The sequence below is a fragment of the Pholcus phalangioides genome, unplaced genomic scaffold (assembly GCF_987345545.1).
Source record: "Pholcus phalangioides strain wild (caught in Gottingen) unplaced genomic scaffold, Ppha-v1.0 ptg000017l_1, whole genome shotgun sequence".
Lineage (NCBI taxonomy): Eukaryota > Metazoa > Arthropoda > Arachnida > Araneae > Pholcidae > Pholcus > Pholcus phalangioides.
The window spans coordinates 22,263,679-22,281,056 of NW_028301610.1; the positions used below are offsets into that span (position 1 = coordinate 22,263,679).

At 41.9% G+C, this 17,378-nt stretch overlaps 1 protein-coding gene across 1 annotated transcript; it reads right to left on the reverse strand.

Moving 5' to 3' along the window:
• Window positions 1-2,601: 2,601 nt before the first annotated feature.
• On the reverse strand, window positions 2,602-13,617 carry LOC149072553 (uncharacterized). The gene is made up of 2 exons (XM_089246677.1): window positions 13,341-13,617; window positions 2,602-6,716 (listed from the first exon to the last, which is right to left on the reverse strand). Exons 1-2 carry the CDS (start codon window positions 13,515-13,517, stop codon window positions 3,030-3,032), a joined length of 3,864 nt encoding a protein of 1,287 aa, XP_089102803.1. The 5' UTR covers window positions 13,518-13,617; the 3' UTR covers window positions 2,602-3,029.
• Window positions 13,618-17,378: the final 3,761 nt, after the last annotated feature.

Here is a 17,378-nt window from a genome sequence, read left to right on the forward strand (position 1 = left end):
TGTTACGCAATACTAAAATTCGTGGGATATTACTTGACGTACTGCATCTACTGACACTCTTGAAGTTTGTCTGCGTGCTTTCTTTCGGGAGATATAGCGTGACAATCTAAAATGGCAAATTGGCGTCTGGCGCGAGGCACGTTTTTCGTGGGACGCAATACTAAAAATTCTGGGATAGTACTTTACGTACTGACTCTACTGATACTCTTGAAGTTTGCCTGCGTGCTTTCTATCGGGAGATATAGCGTGACAAACTGGAATGGCAAATTGGCATCTAGGGCCCAAGACTTTCATTGTGGGACGCAATACTAAAAATTCTGTGATAGTACTCTACTGGCTGCATCTACTGACACTCTTGAATTTTGCGTGCGTGCTTTCTATCGGGAGATATAGCGTGACAAACTGAAATGGCAAATCGGCGTCTAGGGCCCAAGACGTTCATTGTGGGACGCAATACTAAAAATTATGGGATAGTACTTTAAGTACTGACTCTACTGACACTCTTGAAGTTTGTCTGCGTGCTTTCTTTCGGGAAATATAGCGTAAAAATCAAAAATGGCAAATTGGCGTCTCGGGCCCAAGACGTTCGTCCTGTTACGCAATACTAAAATTCGTGGAATAGCACTTGACGTACTGCAACTACTGACACTCTTGAATTTTGCGTGCGTGCTTTCTATCGGGAGATATAGCGTGACAAACTGAAATGGCAAATCGGCGTTTAGGGCCCAAGACGTTCATTGTGGGACGCAATACTAAAATTCGTGGGATAGCACTTGACGTACTGCAACTAATGATACTCTTGAAGTTTGCCTGCGTGCTTTCTATCGGGAGATATAGCGTGACAAACTGGAATAGCAAATTGGCATCTAGGGCCCAAGACTTTCATTGTGGGACGCAATACTAAAACTCGTGGGATAGCACTTGACGTACTGCAACTACTGACACTCTTGAATTTTGCCTGCGTGCTTTCTATTGGGAGATATAGCGTGACAATCAAAAATGGCAAATTGGCGTCTGGGGCCCAAGACGTTCCTCGTGGGACGCAATACTAAAAATTCTGTGATAGTACTCTACATACTGCATCTACTGTTACTATTGAATTTTATCTGCGTGCTTTCTGTCAAGAGATATAGCGTGACAATCTAAAATGGCAAATCGGCGTCTGGGGCACATGACGTTCGCCGTGGGACGCAATACTAAAATTCCTAGGATAGTACTCTACGTACTGCATCTACTGACACTATTGAACTTTGCCTGCGTGCTTTCTGTCGGAAGATATAGCGTGACAAACTGAAATGGCAAATCGGCGTCTAGGGCCCAAGACGTTCATTGTGGGACGCAATACTAAAATTCGTGGGATAGCACTTGACGTACTGCAACTACTGAGACTCTTGAATTTTGCGTGCGTGCTTTCTATCGGGAGATATAGCGTGACAAACTGAAATGGCAAATCGGCGTCTAGGGCCCAAGACGTTCATTGTGGGACGCAATACTAAAAATTATGGGATAGTACTTTAAGTACTGACTCTACTGACACTCTTGAAGTTTGTCTGCGTGCTTTCTTTAGGGAGATATAGCGTGAAAATCAAAAATGGCAAATTGGCGTCTGGGGCCCAAGACGTTCGTCCTGTTACGCAATACTAAAATTCGTGGGATAGCACTTGACGTACTGCAACGACTGACACTCTTGAATTTTGCGTGCGTGCTTTCTATCGGGAGATATAGCGTGACAAACTGAAATGGCAAATCGGCGTTTAGGGCATAAGACGTTCATTGTGGGACGCAATACTAAAACTCGTGGGATAGCACTTGACGTACTGCAACTACTGACACTCTTGAATTTTGCCTGCGTGCTTTCTATCGGGAGATATAGCGTGACAATCAAAAATGGCAAATTGGCGTCTGGGGCCCAAGACTTTCGTCGTGGGACGCAATACTAAAACTTCTGTGATAGGACTCTACATACTGCATCTACTGATACTATTGAATTTTATCTGCGTGCTTTCTGTCAAGAGATATAGCGTGACAATCTAAAATGGCAAATCGGCGTCTGGGGCACATGACGTTCGCCGTGAGTAGGGGCAGAAAGGGGCTTCTGCCCCACCGCAGCCGCCGCAGCCGCAGCCATTCCCCATTCCGCAGCCACCGCATCCTTCTATTCCGCAGCCATCCCCCCCTTTTCCGCAGCCAGCACCTGAGTCATTTTCTTCTGTGATAAGGGGGCTTTCTTAAATAAAACTTTAGTGTCTGATCACTCCCAACCCATGACGTCAACGCTGCCCCCTTTCCGCAGCTACTTGGTCATAAGAGGGGGTCATTGCTGAATTATTTTTTTCCCAAGCACTATCGACGATTATTATTAAACTGATAAGGGGTGTATTCTTAAACGTCTGATTCACGAAAGAGATCTTTTTTTCGGGGGATTAATTACATCTTCCTAAGTAAGAGGGGTCATCCATAAATTACCGATTTTAAGGGGGTCATTCCCAAAAAAACAATGAGATACGCAAATGACGACAGAAACTTTGATTAATGAATAAAAAAAACCATTTATTTCTAACACAATCAATGCAAATGAAATATATACACGAAAACCCAACACCAAAAATATAAAAATCAAAAGAAAAAATACATATAAACCCTTCACCAAAATCAATTAAATAATATATATACAAAAATAAACCCAACACCAATTAAAATATATATACAGCGGCCATGAAGCACTGTTCATTCACTAACACAACTATATTTATTGAACATCACCAACTTTGCAGACCACCACTAATATCAAACATCACCACTACTGAAGCCACCACAACTATATTAATTGAAGATTACCACACAATTGAAGACCACTACTGAAGCCACCACATCCATATTTACTGATGAGCATCACGATGGGAAGGGAGTTATCTTTTCATTCGAGAGATGATTATATAATAAAATCACCGGAATATGCAGAAAAAAATTATAAAGATATAAAAACTATGAAAAATAACAACGTGTATAAATAAAACTATATAAAAAAATCACCGGATGCTACAATGGCCATAAGCTAAAGTGCTTATGCCATCGTCTAAAATATACCTTTTATTATCATGTGCCGACAAACTGATTTTTCGCTGTTGAATTGTTTGCAGCACATGCGACCGGGATTGAATTTTAGGCATGTCGTGCCTCATGAAAGAATTATTGCGCAGGCAATTTAGATAATCTGCATGTCTGATTTCTTTACTGACAACCGAGCGCACGACACCCTTCGCAGTCTTTTTTTCACAGTCACCGGTAATAAAACTATACATCTTTGGACGCAGTCCCACAAATTCGATCACCGGTTTCCCTGCCGTCTCATCCTTCATCACCCCGATGACCTTCTTGTTTCTCTCGCTGTACAATTTGTGGTCACCGGGGTAGTTAGATGTGTCGAATTTGTGGGAATCTCTCAGCATATCTTCGTAAATGTCATCGGTATAAATTTCGTAGCACAACGAATCCGTGTCGGTGAACAATAAGGTCGCATCCCGGCCGTACTTTTCCTTGACGTGATTATAATGGTAGTCCGCCATCAGGTGCTTTGATAAATCTAAAATGGTGACACCGGTGTATATCGGACGATCCAACCTGATGGCAGTCTTCTTCATTTTTAGCACGACCAGGTCTTTATTAATAATCTTGAAGCTTTCGAATGCTGGGGATGCGATTAATTTTTTTGCTCTCTTCTCCTTGTGTACCAAGTGGATGTTGTTATGTTTCCTGAGATTCTCCAGCGACTTCCCATACACTGCATTATTCATCAACTTATAGAAGTCTTTTTCAAAATCACCGGTGGCTCCCTTTCTCTTCTCGGTGTTGAATGCAATGTACGGGCGGAGCCATGGTCGCTGAGAGAACTCGAGGACACGACGAATCGATGTAACTCGCATCCCCAGCGCTGTATAGAGTTTCAGATTTTTATAATGGATGACGTACGCGACCTTATCATTCAAATTTGGAGCTAGTTTGACACACGGATTCGATGGCCCACCGGTTTTCCTCATGTACTCGGAGTACATATCACCGGATATTTTCACGTTTTCAGCCGCCAAAGGGAAATCGTTATGGAGGTCGTGAACGTTCACCGGGTATTCAAGATCAACCTCCAAAATGTACCCCTTGGCGCTATCATCGGGGATGATGTTGAAGTCTGTTGACTCCACTTCACTAGACGTCATCCACCGGAAATCACTCACTGGGAGGGGTTCCATCATACATTTGCCATACAAGTTGTTGACGTCCCAATATATGATCCATTTTTTCTTCTCACCGGGGTTGAATCCTGGAACCATTGGGTTGTTGGCTCGACTGTGTCTTCTAGTGATGCATGAAACCCCTCCTCTGATGCCTTTCTCGAGAAACAGGTGGATGTCTGGATCTGTTATAAGTTCCAATCTTTCGCCCGTCATCTTCAGACAGGCGTTCCAGGCGAGACCAGGGGATGTATACATGTGGGCGGGATCAATTTTATAGTTTTTCAGACACAACTTTCTAAAATTCTGAAAGACGTCTGCAAGCAACAACACGTCTGTCTCCACATACAAGTCGTGATAGTCACCTAAGGACAGCATATGGAAGGTGTCCCACACCAGTTGCGCATGCTGATAGTCATCTGTGGATATGTTTTCCCTACCCAAGGAGGTGTAAAAGGCCTCTATGGGGGGAAGCACCGGTTCGTCAAACTTATCCATGGAGGTCATATATTCGTAAGGATAAACTCCCTTACGAAGGAGAAGCGGTGTCTTCTCACCGAAGGCTCTTTTCATATTTATAAAGTCACCGGGGTTCATAGATTTCACTAGGGTATCAAGAGAAGCGGATAAAAACTGGAACGAATCCAGAAATCTGAGGTGACCCAAACTGAAGGAGATAAATTTCTCCATGTTTTTACCAATGACCTCTATCCGCTTCTCCTTGATCCGACCAAGCCCTTCCATGATGAAGTGAGCATCATAATTCTGCAGGTTATGAAAAATCACCGGGATGTGCTTTGCCATCTTGAGCTGCAGGTTACACTTGGAGTGTAACGCTGATCTGTATGTACCGCTAACATGGCAATGATCTCTCACCCGATCACTACCAAGAGGTTTGCCACAGTTAGTGCATATCTGTTGGCTCTGGAAGCGTCTCTCTTCCTCGATGGTCATCTTCAAGGGCACCGGGTTGTTGATTTTTTCCAAAATGAGCTTCTCTTCTTCCAGCATGCTTTCCAGAAATACATGGACACTGTCCTCTCCCCTGTATACAGTGGGTCTCCTGAGAGCCACACCATCGGGACCAACAACCACATATGCGAAACCGCATGGACGGTGAAGCGATGTCGCCATGGAATGGGAAGTGGCAGGATCAGGTGAGCATGACTCCACTTTTGACAAGATGGCCTCAAAATCTGCATATATAACGTAGGGCACCGGTAACTGAAAGGCAACATTCTTGAAGCTCATCCATTTTTCGTCTTCACTGGGATATGTAACCTTTTGTGCACCATGCTCTCTACACTGGGTGAGATGTTTTGCATGGGTCTCAACAGAAGAAAACCTCTGCAGACAATAGTCACAATAGTGACAAGTTTCTTTGTGCGCAGTGGTGCGGGAAAAAAGTCTGCTGGTGTTCCGAATGAGGCAGTAATGAGATGTTTCCTCATTCATGATGAGGAGCAAGTTAACATGCCGAGGCATTCTCTCATGTGTAATTCTCACTGGGAATATCTCCTCCCCCTCCACTCCGAAAACGTTGATTGTGATGTTGTTCTGTTTTTCAAACCGGGATATTTGTTCGAGAGTCACTGGGTATATCAGACCGCGAGTATCCAACTCATTCTCATAATTGGCGTATTTGGTAACGCGCTCGGCTTTATCATTTCTAGCCACTGGGTGTAGGGCAGCGAGCACAGACCAGAGAAAACACTTTTGATCTCGATTCTTGATGTTGAGGACAGCTTTTTTGCGAGCTATCCACTGTGGAAGTGGAATGTAGCTCGCTGGCGCCAGCGGTTGGTAGCGAGCGATGTTGAGCTCAAGGCAGATGATCTGATCGAGAACCCAACCGCTGCCGCTGCCTTCGAAATCTTCTGTAGATTTCTCCACCTTTTCGAAGGCTACACCCAGTTGAGTCTCGAGTACTCCAGCCGCGAGAGCGGTAGCCATCTTGCTGCGTAAGTATGCGTTAGTCAACTCCTCTTCACCATCCGCGCCTCTTCGCGAAAACACCGCTATGACCACAACATCCCACTTGATGGCACGTTGACGATGAATAGCTTCTCTCAATAGGGAGAGAAGCCTATCCCTTACGCTGATGAGGAAGAGATGCATGTCCCTATCTTGACCCTCATCGGGAGGGATGTTGTGAGTCACGAAGACGTCGTTGAGGGCTCCGTTGGGCGGTCTGTTGGGCGGTGGTGGTGGTCCGTTGGGTGGTGATGGTCCGTTGGGTGGTGGTGGTGGTCCGTTGGGTGGTGGTGATCCGCTGGGCCCTGGTGGTGGTGATCCGCTAGCTCTGCTGGATCCTCCGTCCTGCCGATGCTTCTTTAGTATATGGCGTTTCAAGTCGTTGCTCCTGGTAAATGCAACCGGGCAGCGCTCGCATTTGAACGGTTTTTCTCCCATGTGGATCTTCTTGTGTTGGTTGAGATTTTTCCTCAACGCAAAGCATTTCCCGCAAGTTTCGCAGAGGTGGCGATTATCCTGTAATGAAAAATAAAATAAAATAATAAGTAAATAAATAAATAAATAAATATATATAAGCATATTGCAAGTATGAATGACAACCATTCATGGATAAGTTTTATCGGGAGCCCAAGCAACCCGCCAGCTTCGGGGGTGTTAGCTCGATACATCGTGTTACAAAACAATCGAGAAAACAAATTCGGGAATGGTTAGAAGGAGAGAAGAGCTACACTCTACACAGGAACAGAAAGAAAAAGTTCCCGCGCAACAGAACAATAGTAGCCGGTATCGATAAACAGTTTCAGGTAGATCTCGTTGACATGAGAAGTCTCGCTCGGTATAATGACGGTAATCAATATTTACTGACGTGCATAGACGTTTTTTCAAAGTATGCTTGGGCAATTCCGCTCAGAGATAAGACCGGAAAAAGTATTGTCACTGCATTCGCACATATTTGCTCTGAACGAAAACCCGACGTGCTTCAGACCGATAAGGGAAAAGAATTTCTCAATAAAGTGTTTCAAGACTTTTTGAAGAGAAATGGTGTTGGATTTTTCACTACTCAAAACGATGACGTGAAAGCAGCCGTTATCGAACGTTTTAATAGATCGCTTAAAACACGAATGTGGAAATACTTTACTGCCAAGAACACATACAAGTATGTGGACGTCATCGAGGACTTTTTATTTAGTTACAACAGAACTTATCACAGAAGCATCAAGATGGAACCCGTTCAGGTCGGTAAACATAACGAGGACCTAGTTTGGAGAACGCTGTACGCGAAAACACCGAAAAAAACAACGATAAAATTTCAAGTGGGTGACCACGTCCGCATCGCTCGCTCGAAACATCTGTTTGAAAAAGGATACGAATCAAACTTCTCTCACGAAATCTTTGTGGTTGACGAGTGCGTGGCGAGAGAAATACCGGTCTATAGATTGAAGGATTTGATGAACGAGAAAATCAAGGGTACATTTTACTCAGAAGAAATGGTTAAAGTGAAACCAGAAGAGACTTATCCCATCGAGAAAGTGCTCAGAAAGAGAAAGAATAACGGAAAGACGGAATTCTTGGTGAAGTGGCAAAATTATCATGACAAATTTAATTCGTGGGTCGAGCTATAAATATCGGAACGCCAGCGAAAGCAACTCATTATGTGAAAGATGTCTTCCTTCTACATCACCCTTCCCAGTGACGCCTCTCCTGATTTTTTCCCGGAAAACAAGCTTTCAAATTTTGTGGTGAAGTTGCCAAACTCGATCAGTTTTTCTTCGGATTACGAGGTTGCCTTATCCGAATTAATCTTTCCTCACGCATTCCACAACATCACGGAACAAACAAATTCTTTCGAATTCGATGTTGGAACAGGATTACTTAAGAGTGGAAGAATCCCGTGTGGTTATTACGAGACTACTCAAGAATTGATAAAAGCCATCTCTCAAAATTTTCAAGATAAGATAGTTATAACGTTCAACCGCAACACGCGGAAAGTTAAAGTGAACCTCAAGAAAAGTGCCAGACTTATTCTTCACTCCGGCATAGCTGAAATCCTGGGATTCGAACCTGGTGAATTAAAGGGTCCTCTCCTCGAAGGTGTTTCAGTGTCGGACGTTAAACTAGACTTTCGCTTGTTATACGTATATTGTGATATTGTTGAACCCCAGGTTGTTGGAAACATTTACTCGCCACTGTTAAAAATTGTCAAGGTTACGGGTCAAGACGGAGAGATCGTTAACGCCTCTTTTGAAAGGGGTCACTACGTTGGGCTTGCGAGGAAAACTTTCGAGACGATTCACATTTATATAAAGACGCACACGGGACGTTTTGTATCATTCGAGCGTGGAAAGGTGATAGTGAAACTTCACTTCCGATTGAAACATCTGTGAAAATGCCATATAAGCAATATAGATGCTGCGTCGATAGCGTGACGCACCACTACCTCAATCAAGCCGGTCATGGACTCTCATATTATCAAGGTTCAAACCTGCAGCGCGGATATGGTATCGGTTCTATATTCGGCTCTCTTTTCAGGTCAGCTATTCCCCTGTTCAAGAGCGGTGCGAGAGCGCTTGGCAAACAAGTGCTTCGTTCTGGTGTAGATTTCGCCAACGATTTGGTTCAGGGAAGAAACGCTAGAATGGCTGCAACCGAGAGAGCAAAAGAAGCGGGTAGAATGCTGACAGACAAGGCCTCTGGAAAGCTCAAGAAGATGTTAGGCGGTCATAAAAGAAAGCGTAAAGTGAAGAATAGAGTCATTCGCAAGAGAGTGAGGAAAGCGTCAACACCTGACATTTTCGATTAACATGGCTATGATAATGGAACACTCGCCCGAATGCCTGAAAAGCGAAGTCGATCTCTTCTCGCTTCCACCCACACAGACCGCAATAGAAGGAGGTGAATGGATCGAGTTTCTACCTCTATCTAGCATAAAGGATATTGGTGCTCCTTTGGAATTCAACGTGACTGGATGCGCTGAAAATTACATGGACCTGTCTGCTACCCAATTACATGTTCGAGTGCGAGTGACGAAAGGAGACGATACGCCACTGCCCGAAAACGAGCTAGTGGCACCAGTAAATTTGCTTCTACATTCATTGTTTTCTCAGATAGACATCACTCTGAACGGTCGGAACATCACAAACTCTTCCCACACTTACCCTTATCGCGCCTACATTGAGACTCTGCTGAATTATGGCCAGGACGCTAAAAATGGACCCCTCGCTATGGAGGGTTATATCAAAGACACCGCTGGATACATGAACAATCTCGAGAACAATGAAGGAATGAAAAAACGAGGTGGATACATCGCCAAGAGTCGATCATACGATCTGATGGGAAGACTTCACTGCTCGCTATTTTTTCAACAGAGACTTTTGCTCAATCTCGTTGATATGAAGGTGCGTTTGGTGCGCACGAAACCTTCGTTCTGCTTAGTGGCCGCGGCCGAGGATTACAACGTAGTGATAGACCACGCTAGCCTATTCGTGCGAAAAGTGAAAGTAAGTCCTGCTGTGGCTATAGGACATGCTAAAGCTCTGGAAAAAACTACGGCAAAGTATCCGATCAACAGAGTGATCTGTAAAGTATACTCCGTTGCTAAAGGAAACATGTCCTTTGTGCAAGACAACGTTTTTCTGGGACCGATGCCAAACAGAGTCGTGATCGGGCTAGTGGATAACGAGGCATATAACGGTACATATAATACTAACCCCTTTGAATTCAAACATTACGACTTGAATTTCATATCTGTGTACGTCGATGGCCGTCCGGTCCCTCACAAAGCTTTGGAGCCGAATTTCACGACGGGGAACATAGTAAGAGCGTACAACAACTTGTTTAGATCTGGAGAAGATCGCGGCATTGATCTGACGAGAGAAGAGTTCAAAAGAGGATACGCACTGTTTTGTTTCTCTCTGCTTCCCGACCAGAGTGAATGCGGACATTTACATCTACTCAGACAAGGAAATTTGCGCGTCGAACTGAAATTTTCCAAAGCTCTTCAAAAAACAATCTCTGTGATAGTCTACGGCGAGTTTCAAAACTTGATCGAGATAACCAAAGCTAGAAGTGTTTTGTGTGATTTCTCGAGTTAAATGGACTCCGAGCAGATAAAAAATGCATTGACATCGAATCCAGTCACAAAGCAGATATTCAGAGATATATTCGCAAGCGACACTTTACCAAACGGCGTTCACAAGTATCCAGCTGCTTTCGTGGTTAACACCGACGTTCATACAGAGGAAGGAAGCCACTGGTTAGCAATATACCTGCACGACAACGTGACAGCTGAATTTTTTGACTCTTTTGGAAGACCGCCCTCACAATTCGTGGATGGGAAAATCAACTCATTTCTGAGCAAATACAAACGACTCACCTACAACGATGTGGTGCTGCAGTCGGTCAACAGCAAAGTGTGTGGACATTACGTTATATATTATATTTTTTGTAAATGTAAGGGCGAGAGCATGAAAGCAATTGTTTCGCGATTCAGTAAGCATAATGACGTGCGAGTGTATAATTTTGTATCGAAAAATTTTGTTCAATAAAAACCACTTACATGAAAAAAATCGTGTCATTATTTACCATGTCTCTGTTAAAGTTACATCACCCTTTCACGGCAGTCTGTGCTGGTGCCAGTGGAAGTGGAAAAACATACTTTTTAAAAAAATTCTTAGAACATAGGGAAAAACTTATCGAACCACAGCCCAAGCGAGTGATATGGTTCTACGGAGAAGCTCAACAACTTCACGACGAGATTGATAACGTGGAATTCAGGGACGACATCGATTTCGAAGGCATAACGGATGCTCTATTGATATTCGATGACCTTTTAAGCGAACTTTCGGGAGAACAGAGGATGGCCAAGTTATTCACCAAGTATAGTCATCACAGAAATCTATCGGTATTTTTCATTACGCAAAATTTTTTTCATAAGGGATTGCGTGAGATTACACTCAACGCCCACTATATATTTCTGTTTAAGAACAGGAGAGATCTGAACCAAGTGAGTCATTTAGGTCGCCAATTATATCCCTCGAAATTGAAATTCTTTTTAGAGGCCTATAACGATGCCACGAAAGATTCGTATTCATATCTATTGATAGATTTGCGTCAGGAGACAGAAGAGAAAATGCGACTGCGCACTAACGTGTTACCAACACAAACTCAATACGTATATCAACCCCGTCGATAAAGAGTCGAGACCCATTATCACGATGACTGCCGTAATAGACGTTGAGGGTTACCGACTCTCTGACGGAACATTTGTGATAAAGGAGTTGGCCTATTGTAATTTGAACTGCAGCGAGACTTTTCACGGAATTTATCGAGCACCGTACGAGTTCTCGCAACTGAATGCAAGAGACCGACATCAAGTGAAATGGCTCACACATAATTTGCATAATTTAGCGTGGGAGAGAGGTGATCTACCTTTTCGGACCCTCGAAACCACGCTGAAAGACTTTGTTAAAAAGTTTAATGTTGTTTACGCCAAGGGTTACAGCAAGTGTCAAATGCTCGAAAAACAATACGGATTGGAAGTCATCGATTTAGATTGCATTTTATGTCCTAACGTGAGCGATCTGCCTGAAACGAGTCAACATTGCTCTCATCACTATGGAATGCGCAAGCATTGTGCTCTAGCAAAAGCTCAAGCTTATGCAAAGTGGTTAAAAGACTGAACTTGTTGTTTCGATCGACTATTTCACGAGATGTCTTTGCGGAGGCAACAACTCTTAAAATCACTCTGCGAATGCCCAAGAAAACAGCTGCTAAAGAAACTAACGAATGAGAAGTTGAAAATCGTGTGTGAATGTGCGCTCAATCTGCTACGCGGGAACATTCCAGTAACAAAGTCACAGAAAGCTAAGCTTCAAAAACACAAAGCCGCTCTGAGAAAACTTGCTTCAAAAAAATTACCTCTCTTCAAGAAAAAGCGCGTCTTGCTACAAAAAGGAAGCGGTTTCCTTGGAATATTACTTCCGACCGCGCTTAGTTTATTGTCTAGCATTATCGGAAAATAATGGAATTTGCAAAAAAAGTGGTCCTTGTGCCAGAGGCAAGATATAACCGTCACGTTATTCAAGAACCTCAGTTGTCGGAAATAGATCGGGAAATGAAAAAAATTCTTGATAGCACTCTGTCCGACGACATTAAATTTAAAATGTATCAACGTGTTCTGCACAAAAGAAACTCGGTTTTCGAAAATAATTCTCCAGTTCTGACCGAACAAGAAGAAACTAATGAGCGAGACCTCAGCAAACCCCCCATCAAAGTGGAACAATGGAATGAAATGAAATTTCCAAAATCGTATAAGTCTTCGGCAGAGGAAATTTTGAAACATATCAAAAATTTTCCTAAAGTAATCAACTGGAACGAGAGTGGCGAGCTGATATATAAAGGAAGGTCAATGAGAAACACTAACATTACCGAACTCATCGCTAGCGTGGCAAGTGCGAACAAGAAGCGTGGCGTGAGTGGACAGAAAGAATTCTTACAAGCGTTGCAGTCTATAGAACTACCCGAGACATTAATCAAAAACAAACACTTGAGAAAACGATGGTTAACGTTCTGAACGAGCAGATCGAAGCTACTGCCTACGATGAAAAAAATAACAGAAGAGGTGTTATTTGGAAAACGAGCGTTCCCGACATAGATTTACCGTCGTCTTGGACTTATGAACTGGAAGTGCGAGGAGAACGGATAAATCGAATTCAAAAAGGACTGATATCCTCTATGCTGATTTTATTATTATTTTTACTATGTCTCAGTTCCTATTCCATGTATCCAACACATATGAAATTCGAAAATTGTACGCATTCCGAGCCACTAGGTGGAAATGTATATTTTACTCGTTGTAATGCAACATACGATGTCCGCGTTTTCGCAAATCATTCTCCTACTATTAAAGGGATAAATTTATCAACTTCTCAGATGTACATGCTGCTACGAAAAGCAGCAAAAATTTTAAATTAATAAAATTCTGTATTTTTAAAAATTGTATTTTGTCTTTTTCTGGTCACCCCTAACAAACAATTTAAATTAAACGGAAAAACATACATTTAAATGGGTCACCCCTAAAAATCAATCGACTTACATTTAAATTTAATCTGGATAGGGAAAAAAATATAATAATTGACTTACCCCCTTCATCTTCTTTTTCGTTCCGCTCGGTCCAGCTTCTATTGGTCTTTTTAAACATTGATTCACAAACTCCATCGTATCCTTGTCTAGATCTTTTAGCATTGCCTTTGACACAAATTCAGGATCCAGACACTCATTAATGAATTCTTCCCCATCGCTTATATCGTTTGCACTCATTTTTCAATCAACTCGACAAAACTAAACTTGAAGACTTGACACTACTGTGACCAAATACGAAATGAGAAGATTTGTGAAGCAGTACACTTTTTATCACGACTCAGAGAGAGATAACAATGAATCATCTCGATGACCCAAAGTGTTGACGCATTAGATAACAGAAGTGGACATCCCTATCGTCACACTGAGTGGTGACGCATTAGACATGAGAAGTGGTCATCCCTATCGTCACACTGATAAGCAATTAAATGTCTGGAAAAAAAAAGTTTAATTATTTAATTGATAGATTTAAAAAAAAAAAAATGATGGGGAAATTTTGCTTTTGGACGCCACTCCAAAATTACCGAACTAAGGTGTATAGCTCGCAAACCGTGGCAGTTAACGGTTGCAAGACTATCTCGGACCTATTCCCCGTAGTTCATACATTCATTCAAACCTTTCATTAAAATCATTCACTCATACCATTCACACAGAGACATAACTGCTCAATCTATGTCACTCCAGTCATCGAAATCGATGGATGCGATCTCGTCCTCCTCCTCCTCCTCCTCAAAAACCCCATGATTAGGTAGCATTTCCTGCGTTGGATACTGTAGAGAAAAAAAAAAACATTTTTTTTTTGAGTCAACGAAAAGCAAATGAATTCTTTGTAATGCAAGAGTAATATTAATGACTTACCTCTAACAAATCCAACGTCTCACTGCTCTGACTTGGTGGGTATGCTCTACCAATCTATAAAGAAAGAAGTCATGCAATTAGCAAAATGACGATGTAGTAAAATGACGGTGTTGCGTTTCCTAAAATTTAATAATAAATTACCTCCACAACCGATGAAGTATCGCTGGCTTCCCAACGCTCACTTCCTAACGTGTTAGGTGTTGGCCAAACTACATCGCTTGATACTTCACCAATCTATAAAGAAGGGAAAAAAAAAAACAAACAAACATGTAATTAGTGGAAAAAAAAAGTGATGAATTGAATCTTACATTAATTAAGTAATAATAAATTACCACAGACGAGTCAGAACTCGCTACCCATCCTTCTTCTCTTAGCATAGCAGCCAACCTGTTCAAAGATATATATTCTGGCTGAACAGTGGGTGGTTGCCGCACTGTTGGTGACACAATACACATCTTTCGAGAAAATCCGTTATTGATCACCTCTGCCCCTGTGTGACTCATACAGCGTTGATGCTGTATAAGATCACTAATTATGAGAAAAAGGTTTTCACATGTGCAGCATCTATACTGAGTCTGCTGAAAAAACAAATAAAAAAGGTAATGTAACGAGAGCTGTTAATTGTAACAAATGTATAAATTAATACATGAGTCAATCATTCACAACTGAATATTTTTTTTTTTTTGAATTCTTGTGTCCTAGTGAATTTAAATCGTAATGTGAAATAAAAATTTAATCGTAAAGAAATTCACAGTAATTTAAAAAAAACTTACATCTTTTTTCTTCTTCTTTGCTACATATCCACTTGGACCAGCTACATCCTCGCTTGCAGCACGTTTTCTCTCATTTGTAGCAATGCTATCTCTCACGAATTCAGACATTCTGACCACTGCTACAATTAAAGAGCTGTCGACTTGTTAAAATCAAATCAAAGAGTGAGAACAAGACACTTTTTTTTTTTATCATGTACGCTATTAGCCGTGTTGTCCACTCTGTTGCAGTGACGCATTCCGATAACAGAGCGGTCCTTACTGAATATAACACCTTGATAAGCAATATACTTAAAAAAGAGAAGTGAAGTATTGGTGAGAAGAGTGATGCATCACTCACCCGACTGATAGTGTTTAATTATCACCCGAAGCGACTGTATTAAACAACACGTGATGAAGCATACTCATTACCCTGTACATGCGATGATAACGCTTACTACTTTGACGACTGATCAATTAACACATGACAGTGATTAAACTCGTACTCGATTATAAGAACTGAGTGAAGTGCACTCACTGATTAATTAACACATGACAGTGATTAAACTCGTACTCGATTATAAGAACTGAGTGAAGTGCACTCACTGATTAATTAACACATGACAGTGGTGATGTCGCATACACGAATCTACTGATGAAGCGTACTCGATTAGTGTTATCACTACTCGTGTGCAGCAGTTTTTTTATTTTTATTTATTTAACAGCTTACTAGTTCGCTTATATCAGTTGAACTTTGGGTTTAATAGTATATTCGTATACTAAGCTAATCGTCGACAACTGCAGTATATAAACTGCGAGATAGACAGAATTGCTTCACTCAGTTCTCCGGTTCAATTGGATATAAGCACTCTCTCCGCAACTCTCTCACATCAACTTGGTAAGAATATTACTATGGCTTCTTGCGTGTTAGATTTTGAGGGGTTTTTGTTTAAAAGTGGGATATATGTAGTTAAGGAAATGGCCTGCTTCGATTTAAATACAGGTAGAGTATATCACTCCCTCTACAAACCACCATTCTCTAGCGATGAGCTGACAGACAAAGATTACGTGCAAATGCTTTGGGTTGCTAAGAATCTCCATAATCTTAAATGGGATGAAGGACTTTTTGACTATATCTTGATGAAAATTCATCTAACAACCGTTAATAATAGATACAGTCATATTTATGTTAACTGCAGTCAAAAAAAAAAATTTCTGAAGCAGCAATTCAACTTAGAAACAGTGGAAGTCTTAAACTTCCCTAAATCGTTGACTTCTTGCAAGTTTCATCCTCTACAAAAGGGACATTGCGCGAGAAGTAAGGTTTTAGCATGCGCTGAATGGTTAAAGGAATAATTTTTTTTTTTAAATCTGTAAATAAAATTTTTTCATAATAGTTAAAATATATTTTGTAACATGATTTTAATTGTATGGGAAGTTTTTTCCCTGACTAGAAACAACGAATAATTTTAAAAATATATTTTGTAAAAAAAAATTAAATTGTGAGAGTTGCGGAGAGAGGCTAAAAATGTGTTGTAACTCTATCATTTAGAAAGATGGAATCCCAACTCAATGTCGATTATTATACCGACGTGTTGAAGTATCCTAAAACGATGTACGAGCAGTTGGAAAAAGAAATAGTCTACGTGTCAGCCGAAAAAAGCATCATCAACATTGGTGGAAAGATGATCCCGATACCCCGTCAACATGCTGGTCAAGGTGATCCTGATCTCAACTACAAGTTCTCTGGCCTAGAGGTTCCTGCCATGCCCTGGACGCCCACGGTGCTGAAGATCAAGCAGATCATCGAGAAATTAACGTCTTCATCGTTCAACTACTGCCTCATCAACAGATATGCTGACGGTACCCGGTCCATCACCGCTCACTCTGACGACGAGAAACAGCTAGCGAAAGACCACCCCATCGCTTGCCTCTCCCTCGGTGCTGAAAGAAGTCTGGTCTTCACCCGTAATGGTTACGAACCCGTGACTTATAAGTTGCAGGACAATTCGGTCATCGTGATGAAATCGCCTACCAATAAAGTGTGGAAACATGCTATTCCCAAAGATCCCAACGTGAAAGAACCGCGCATCAGCCTGACGTTTCGCAGAATGATGCAGAAGCGAAAGTCCGAAGATGACGCTCCCTCCGCGACTAAAAGACCGCGACTATTCAAGAAAGACTCTACTCCACCCGAGGTATTTCACGTGTGCGATGACTTCTTCGTATCGGTTCAGACTTTCAAAGATGAAGTTCGCGTCAACATGCGAATCTATAGAGATGGAAAAGGTGGATTCATGGTGCCTACGACAAACGGTATTTCTATTACACCTTTCCTCTGGGAAGTGCTTCGCGAGCAAATTTCGGCTGCTCTGATCAAGCCTAAAAGTAGCTTAGTAGCCAATCTCGAACTTTTGGTGTGGTGGGACGAAGA